This window comes from Octopus bimaculoides, chromosome 5 (genome assembly GCF_001194135.2).
Source record: "Octopus bimaculoides isolate UCB-OBI-ISO-001 chromosome 5, ASM119413v2, whole genome shotgun sequence".
NCBI lineage: Eukaryota > Metazoa > Mollusca > Cephalopoda > Octopoda > Octopodidae > Octopus > Octopus bimaculoides.
This window is the reverse complement of record NC_068985.1, coordinates 17,013,893-17,023,652: the sequence shown is the minus strand read 5'-3', so window position 1 is coordinate 17,023,652 and position 9,760 is coordinate 17,013,893. Positions and strand designations below refer to the sequence as shown.

The window sequence follows — 9,760 nt, the reverse complement described above, 5'->3', positions numbered from 1 at the left end:
TGTGTGTGTGTGTGTGTGTGTGTGTGTGTGTGTGTTTAAATATCGTTTGTAGAAAACATAAATCCAGAGAAGAAGCACACTCTAAGATTTAGGGCAGTATATATTAAAAATGGGGAAGGCTGGTTTATAGGATAACCTTAGGTTTCCCGTCCATAAAGGGTTTAGCTTTATGGCATGTTGGCAGACCCCAAAACAGGTTTTGGGGTCTGATGATATGCCATAAAGCTAAATTCTTTATGGACGGGAAACCTAAGGTAATCCCATAAACTGGCCTTCCCTATTTTTAATATATATGTGTGTATGTGTGTGTGTGTGTGTGTGTGTGTGTGTCTTTGTGACTGACAAATGGTGTTGGTGTGTTTGCATCCCTGTAACTTAATGGCTCAGCAAAAGGGACCAATAGAATAAGCACCAGGGTTAAAAAAATAAGTGTTGGGGGTCTATTCAATCAAATTAAAAATCTTCAAGGTGGTGCCCCAGAATGGCCACAGTTTAATGACTGAAAGAAGTAAAATATTAAAAATAATCGTTTTAATGTCAATTCTTCTGTTCTTGCTTGAGTCAGATGGAGTTTGTTAAGTTAGATTTTCTATGGTTGGATGCCCTTCCTGTTACTAACCCTTACCTGTTTTCAAGCAAGGTAATATTTATTCATGGTGAAAGATGTTTTCACAGAATATTGGAAATGAATCACTTTCATTTACAACAATCATCTGATGCCAAGATAAGGAGACACAAACAATCACATGCACTTACACACGCACACACATGCACACACACTCACACACATTCACATATTCACGCACGCACACATATGCACACACAACACACACAATATGTGCACGTGCGCGTGTGCACACACACACACACACACACACACACACAACAATATACAACAGGCTTCCTTCCGTTTCTCTCGACCGAATCTACTCACTAGGCTTTAGTCAGCTTGGGGCAAGAGTAGAAGACTCTGACTCAAGATGCCACACAGTGGGACTGAACCCAGAACCATGTGGTTGGGAAGCAAACCTCTTAACCTCAAAAATATACCTGCACCTATTCTTAATGCTCTTAATGACAGCCATAAATAAAATAACTCCTACATAGGTCATTTCCTCTTATCGGTGAAAGCTTATCAACTCATCGTTATAATTAATAACAGTTACATTATGTTTCCACGTAGTTTGAATGAGAATAATTGTAAGTGTGACATAGTAAAGCCATGAATTTGATTCTCGGGTTAATGATTTCCGTATTATTTGTTGACCATTCAGGGAGTACATTTTTAAATTCTTTACAAGATGTAAATAATTTGGTAAGTGTAACTGGATTGATGAATTTTTTGAAATTACATTTGTATGTATTTATTAAGTACATGACTAAATTTTGTATTGTTGTAACGTACAGCCAATTGTATCATCTTAAGAGTGTTGTGGTTATTTATTTCATACACTTAAAAAAAAATGTATTTCGAAATTAACTTAGGGGTTGATTTTCAGTGAGATTGAAAAGAAAAGGCAATGTTAAATACTAGAAAGCTTTTAATTTTGGTTGAATTTTCAGAATTTCAGTTTTGTAATTTAGTTTCCCTCCATTTCTATGATCCGCAACGTTTTCTCTATTTTATGTGTTACATTAACTTAGAATAACTGATGGTTGTATAAATAATGCAACATAGTTCAAGCCTGATTAAGTAGAATAATTACTAAAAGCCTTTCAATGATTAAGTGAATCCCCTATCATTCAGATGTTGTACATCTTGGACTACATTGTCTTGTGTGTTGTTGCTTTTTTGAGAAAGTAAGGTTCATGTTGAAGGATACTTAGCTGCTATTTTTAGCCGGTTGAGGCTTCTTCAGTGGCTCATTTCTGTTGGTAAATCTCTAGTGCTGTTGAGATTGTACTAAATGATGTTGTTAGGTAGTCGTTAATTAGTTAACTGTAAAAAAAGGATGCAAGAAATATTCGGAAATCTAACTTAGCAAACATCTATTTTTAATCTCAATAAAGAACAATGAAATATATAGAGTATGAAGGCTACATGGATACAGGTACACATACACCCAATCAGATATATATACAGACATGTATTGATTATTAATAATACCAGATAGTTCTTGTATAATCAACATGAAGATATATTTGCAAACAATAGTTTAAGAGTAATAAATTGAAGTACATTTCTTTTCTCCTAAGCAAAAGATGAGTGGATTGGTAACAGCTTTACACACACACACACACACACACACACACACACACACAAACTTGTCCAATATTCATTATTATTGTTATTATTATCATTATTATTTTTATTATCATCATCATTATGTTGTTTTTTTTTTCTTCTTTCTTCAAATTTTCTTCCATTTCTCGCCGAGTGTTTTCCGTACACCTAGGGCAGAGAAACTCATTGTATGCATTCCCAGTTTACACACGCAAATTCACAGGTAAAATATGCATTTAAAAAAAAATTAATAAATGAATAAATTCATGAATGGATGTTGTTTTCCTAGTGATAATGCTCTTCTCAGTACATGAGTTGTTCCAGTTAACACGATTCAGCATCATCATCATCATCATCATCATCATTATTATTATTATTATTATTATTATTATTATTATTATTATTATTATTATTATTATTATTATTATTATTATGAAAAGGCACCAGCTGGCACAAATGTTGGCATGCCTGACAAAATGCTGAGTGGCATTTCATCAATCTTAACGGTCTGAGTTCAAATTCCACCAAGGTTAACTTTGCCTTTCATCCTTTCCAGGGTCGATAAAATAAGTACCATTTGAACACTGGGTTCGATGCAATTGACTTATTCCCTCCCGTAAGATTGCTGACCTTGTGCCAAAATTTGAAACCATTATTATTATTATTGTTCAGTAGTTTTATTTTTATAACGTGCTTTCACTTCACTACCGAGTGCAGCTCTGTGCGCCTTGGGTATGTGCTGTGGTTTGCTGTGATGCTCTTATGGTTACTGTATTGAAAGTGTTTTGCGTAGGATGTGTGCAGTGCCCAGTAGTGCAATTATCTGTATGTTATATATATTTGTAAGTCCTGGTGTTTTTGTTATGTATTTGTCTGAATATTTTTTTATTATACCTAAGGCACCTACTATAATAGGAATTGTTTCTGTTTTTAGATTCCACATTCGAGTTACCTCTATTTCCAGGTCTTTGTATTATTATTATTATTATTATTATTATTATTATTATTATTATTATTATTATTATTATTATTATTATTATTATTATTATTATTATTATGTTTGACTTTTGCTTTGTATTTGTACAAGTTGGTTCCAAGTCTCACCCAGAGACCTCAAGAGACAACAAATTAGAAGTTCAAGTTGGTGTTATGACTAGGGTGCCATATATTTGGTTTTGCACAAAGTATTGTTCTAGGGAATGTCTTAGAAAACATAAGAAAATTATAAGTTTGTTTAAATATTTGGGATTACAAGGACAACGATGAGCGAGATCGTTGCCAGTGCCCCTGGACTGGCTTGTGCGGGTGGCACATAAAAGACACCATTTCGAGCGTGGCCGTTTTCGTGCGGGTGACACGTAAAAGCACCCACTACACTCTCTGAGTGGTTGGCGTTAGGAAGGGCATCCAGCTGTAGAAACTCTGCCAAATCAGACTGGAGCCTGGTGTTGCCATCCGGTTTCACCAGTCCTCAGTCAAATCGTCCAACCCATGCTAGCATGGAAAGCGGACGTTAAACGATGATGATGATGATGATGAAGGACAGTATTTTACATAGGATATGGGCAGTTCCCATGAGCACTGTTTTTTAAATTTATTCCAATTTTGGATTTCCTGGTATCTGAGCTAGGTATCGATCAACTCCTTTTGTTATCATTTCTAGGGTACTTATGACAACAGGTATTGTTTTAGTCTTAAGATTCCACGTTTTATATTTTTATTACTATTGTTATTATTATTATTACTATTATTATTATTATTATTATTATTTTTAAAAGATTGATGTAACTCTTCATAAAGGTAAATAGTCAAGACGAAGAGCGTGATTCGATTGTAATAGATATTTTATGGGCTGAACGATATTTCAACAGTAAGTCTGTCTTTGTCAAGTTCAAAATAAGTGGTGATAAAAATTCAAAATTATAGAAATTTAAATTTAAAGTATGAACAAGAGCAACCAGCATCCACATGTTGATGGAATGATATCATCAGTCATTAAGTTTCAATTTTATAACAGGCAAAAAGAAAAAGATATAAAAAAGAAGACAAAAAAAAAAAAGAGGTAAGAAAAAAAAGAAAAGGAAAAAGAAGAATATTTAATCAAACAGCTTTGTATAAATTTGATGACATTCTCCTGTCATTTTATTCATTCCTCCAGGGTGTGATGTTAATAGCCTGCAAACATATTTCTCCTCATGCATTCTGAGGAGTGAAAGTGAAGTAGATTCAGAATATTTTCTGAGAATATGCATTTTCATGTCTTTTTCAAAATTGCAGCCGTTTGAAACAAAATATTTTGCAAGTTCTGTCGAACTACTGTTATTGTGCCTGATGTCATATCTGTGCCCATTAAATCTTTTGTTTAATTGTTCTGTTGTACAACCAATATAAATCAAATTGTGTTTCGTGCTTCTGCCATGTACACCAAATGGGAATCTCTACATGTCTCACCTTCTGTATAAATCATAACATTTCTGTTATGATTCTTGATGGAATCAGTTTGTGCCAGTCACAAGGTCAAACATCCCTGAAAGTTTCATCCAAATCTATCCAGCAGTTCTTGAGATATCTTGTTGTCCACAGACAAACAAATGAACAAACAAACACGACTGAAAGCAATATCTCTGTCTTCGCTAAGGTGGAGATGTTGATAATGATAATCCGTTCTACTGGAAGCACAAGGCCTCAATAGTGAGTGTTTATTGAGCGAAAACACCTAAAGCTCCACGAGGTTCTGGCAGGGGTGGGGGTGGCAAACCCTGCTGTATTCTTTCACCACAACTTTCTCCCACTCTTTCTTCCTGTGTCTGTTGTACCTGTATTCCAAAGGGCCAGCCTTGTCACACTGTGTCACGCTGAATATCCCCGAGAACTACGTTAAGGGTACACATGTCTGTGGAGTGCTCAGCCACTTGCACGTTAATTTCACAAGCAGGCTGTTCCGTTGATCGGATCAACTGGAACCCTTGTTGTCATAACTGTATGTATGTGTGTGTGGATGGATGGATGCATGTCATTTAATTTTATTTCAAAATTTTTTGTCTATAGAGAAAGAGCTGGTTTCTAACATAGATTCAAGGCTCCTTCATTGGAATTTCAACATCAACAACAGGGTATTTTTGTATATATATATATATGTGCAGATTTGTATGTTTTATTTTATATATGTTTTCTCATGCATATAGTTGCATATCTAGACATGCTCATATATATTTAAATGATAAACTTCTGGGGAGTTTTACAAATTTTTACAGTTCCAGTGATATTGGATCTATAGTCTTCAAATCAGCTTTCTCCTTTCTGGTTTTGAGAAGCTTAATTTCTCAAGATCAGTATTTAGGCAGTGCCCCAATAATTACAGGTATGAACCTGAACTTGTAGTCTAGATAGAGTAACTTCAGATTTCTCAATAGTTCAGTGTAGGTATTCTCTTTTTCACTGATCTTCAATTTTATGTTAACATCTGCTGGGTAGCTGATTTCCACAATTGTAGACCTTTTCTCTTCTCTATCCCAAATCATTATATCATGTATGTATGTATGTATGTATGTATGTATGTATGAAAAACGAACTTCCATCAGCTACTCTGCCTATATATCTGTGTACACCTGTCAATGCTGTGTATACCATAAGTTCTGCAGATCTAACAGAGGCCTTAAAAGACATTTTAAAATCCACAAACCACATCAGATGCCATGGTCAAACTCTACAGAAGGAGTAGACAACCACCTTGTATGTATGTATGTATGTATGTATGTATGTATGTATGTATGTATGTATGTATGTGTGTATGTATATATGTATGTATGTATGTATGTATGTGTGTGTGTGTGTGTGTGCATGCGTGCATGCATGTGTGCATGTGTGTGTATGTATGTATATATGTATGTCACTGTAAGTTACACAAAACCCCATTGCATAGTGCCAAAGATTCCAACATTGCCGTCAAAATACAGGACCAAATACTGCAACAGCTTGGCTCCACTTCTCTTCAATATCCTCCCCAAAAGCCCGAGAGACATAAATGGAATGAATGTAGACGTCTTTGAAACAAAACTGGATCTCCTCCTGTCAACAGTTCTAGATAAACCTATCTCTTAAGATGAAACACAAATGAGGGCAATAACCTCAAACAACCTCATTCACCAAGTACTATGTATTGGAGGAGGTTTCAAGTAATGAAAGTATAGCAAAACTAATGGCAGTGCTCCAGCATGGTCACAGCTCTTGATATGAAACTTATAAAAAGTAAAAGAGTCAAGAGTATTACTGAAACGTGTTTCTTTAGGGTTGGTCAACTAGAAAATTTAGCAGGAAGTTATACCTTTTATTGAATAGACAAGGAAGAAAATGAAACTGTCATCTGGTGTTGGGTTTGCAATAAAAACTCTCTTTAGTAAAACTTTCCCAGGGTCTATGTGACTGCATTATGGCATTAAAGATAGATTTGAGGGAAGGAAACTCAGCTTATTTTATAAGTTGCTTTGCTCTAACTATGTCATGCAACAAAGAAAATGAGACCTTATATAATAGTTTATTATGTTCTGTCATCCCAAAAGCCTGTTATAGTGACAAGGCCCTATTGATTGGTCAAAGAAGGTTGTGATTACAGAACTTGGTCACGTGTGATTGGCAGACACAGTGTAGGCAGAAGAATAGTAATGGATTGCATCTGCTGTCATTTTGTAATGAAGTTGATCCACCTGTAATGAAAACACTTTGAAAGCAACCAAAAACAAAAAAGGACTGGCATTTAATTCAACAGAAGACATGATAGAAAGGATGTATGAGTCACTTATTTATTCCATGCCACCTATTGGTTGTTAGACTACTTCTTGTTGGATTACCTTATTGTAAGCAATAAGATTAATTCAAACCTTGAAATTATGAAACAGTTTGCACACAGCACTTAAAAACTGGATATCTGAGAAAGAATGCACCCCCCACCCCACAAAAATTTTTTTTTTTAACCATTTTAGCTATCTTGAGATAAAATGAGATCAAAAGTACTCTTTTATGAAGTCTGAAGGAGGCAGAGGAAGCATATTCACACACTCATATACACATGCACACACACACGTGTGTGTGTGTGTGTGTGTGTAGGCTTGTACATGGCACATTAAAAAGTATCTGACTTTATTTTTTCCTGCCAAAAGTAATACTGTATGGGCAAAATCCCTTGGGTGGAAGGCGGCAGCCCCCTTCCTGTACTATCACAAAAATTTCACGCCATTAGGCTGCATCAGTTCCCAGCTGTTGTGCCTAGAGTACAGACATGAAGTGTGCACTCGTTGGATTTTCATTTTCACCAAATACATCAAGCAGAGATATTGCATCAAGTTTAGCCAAGTACTCAAGCTTAAAATCATTCAGAAGGCTCAGCAGGCCTTTGGCGATGATGCCACGAGTAAAACTCAGTTCAAGGAGAGGTACAGCCACAGCAAACATGGTTGCAACTCAGTAGAAAGTGAGGCATGCTCAGGCAGGCTATCCACAAGATGAAACAAGGAACCGATCGAGAACATTTGGAGAATAGTCATGAAAGTCCATTGTGTAACAATCCAGGAAAGTGGGAATAAGCACAGGATCAATGATTTCCATTTTAATAGAAGATTTGTGTATGTGGAGAGTGTCAGTGAAATTCACATCCAAGGTGGAGGAGTGCAGTAGAAGTAATTCTGCATGGAAATCACTGAAGGCACACTGGACTATGCAAACCATGACCAAGATTTCAAGAAGACCATCATCACTGGTGATGAAACAAGGAATTATGGTCTCTGTTTGATGCATTTGGTCATCTTGTATAAAAACGAAAATCCAATGAGCATGCATTACATATCTGTGTGTTTTAGGAATAACAGCTGGGAACTAATGCAGCCTACTGGTGTGAAAATTTTCATGCATGCACAGGAAGGTTGGTGTCACCACCCAGCCAAAGGATTTTTCCCATGTGGCATTAGTTTGGACAGAAAAAAACAAAGTCAAATACTTTTTGAACACACCTTTTATAACCGACCGTATGTATAGTGTACATAGATACAAGCAAGAAGTTCAAACAATACTCAGTGCTTGGGTAAGAGAGATATTTAGAGTAATTGCACCTCACATTTAGTTATATGAATTTCATATCTCTGTACATCAGACAGGATATGAAGTGTAAGTGGTTGTTCAAACTACAAAGGTAAGTGCGTGGGCAGAGAATGAATCAGTAGATAGCTGGTGGGAAAAGCAAGAGTTAAAAAAAGGTAGGGAAAAGAGAGAAAATCGTTCATTTCCAACAGTTGTTAAGTAGGAGGTGAAGAGGATGTTATTATGATTTATATGCTGGTTGACCTTTGGAATTAGACTGAAATTTGATGATAGACTTATAAGATTGCAAGTTATGTGGTCAAAAGCTCACACTTAACTCTGAACATATGCATTTCAAGGAAATTTTGAAATGCCATATGTTTGAGGTAGTTTGCTTTTTACAACTGTCTACTGAATGTACTGTTGTTTACATGAGATACACCTTCATGAAATTAGAAATTTCTTTGTGTAATAACTGTGTTTGTTAAGGGCTGGTTATGTAGATCAGATTGTGGATTGTTTATGGGGTATAGGGATTTATATTTCAGGTATTTATTATAAGGGTTGAAAGTGCTGCCTGATACTGAAACATGTGTAACAATTGAAATAAAAGATTATCAAGTTATGCTTATGTTCTTTTCTCATATATATATATATATATATATATATATATATATGTATGTATGTATAAAGAATATGAGGAGTTTAGTTCACTGGAGATCTAAATGAATAGGTACACTGAGTAAGTGCTATAATTGGTTATCTGTAAGGTTCCAAGTTCACAGCTGAGGCTGCAGCTAGGGATCTGTTTTAGGTTTCCATGCTAGTAGGTATATATTAGAGAAAAAGGACAACAAAGACTAAGGCAGGAGGAGTATCACAAGTCATTTATAATAATTTAATTAGGGTAAGGTTTATTTGAAGTCTTACAGCTGTTTCTGGGATATCCCAAATGATAGGCTAGCATGTCCGTACACTGGGTATTCCATCATCAGAGACAAGGTAAGTATGCCAAAGTGCTGCCTGGATTTATCTGGGATTATACCTAAGGGCCTATACCTTCACGGAAGTATGGACCAACTTCCTCTGGAAAATGATGACCTGTGAACTTTATTCTCCTGTCTGTATTTGTCTATCTACTTTTTATCTTTATTCTTCTATCTTATTCCTTATAATCTGTGAATTTCCTTGTCTAGAACTTTCATACATACTCACCTTGTCTCTGGTGATGAAATACCCAGTGTATGGACTTAATAGATTATCATAAATGACTTGAGATACTCACCCTGCCTTGGTTTTTGTTGTCCTTTTCTTCTAATATATGTATGTATGTATGTATGTATGTATGTATGTATGTATGTGTGTGTGTGTGTGTGTGTGTGTGTGTGTGTGTGTGTGTGTGTGTGTGCAAAAATGTTGAATTAGATTCATCCTTTAATTTGGATATTGCATCGAAATGATCAGAGG

The 9,760-nt window shown here is 35.6% G+C and overlaps 1 protein-coding gene across 2 annotated transcripts in view; it reads left to right on the top strand.

The window, feature by feature from the left end:
* Nucleotides 1-920: 920 nt before the first annotated feature.
* LOC106868403 (uncharacterized) overlaps nt 921-9,760 on the top strand; it is a 98,213-nt gene continuing 89,373 nt past the window's right edge. For both annotated transcript variants that reach the window (XM_014913657.2, XM_014913640.2), the window contains exon 1: nt 921-1,315. In XM_014913657.2, coding sequence (XP_014769143.2) covers nt 1,223-1,315 — 93 coding nt within the window. In that variant the 5' untranslated portion in view covers nt 921-1,222. The remainder of the gene's footprint in view (nt 1,316-9,760) is intronic.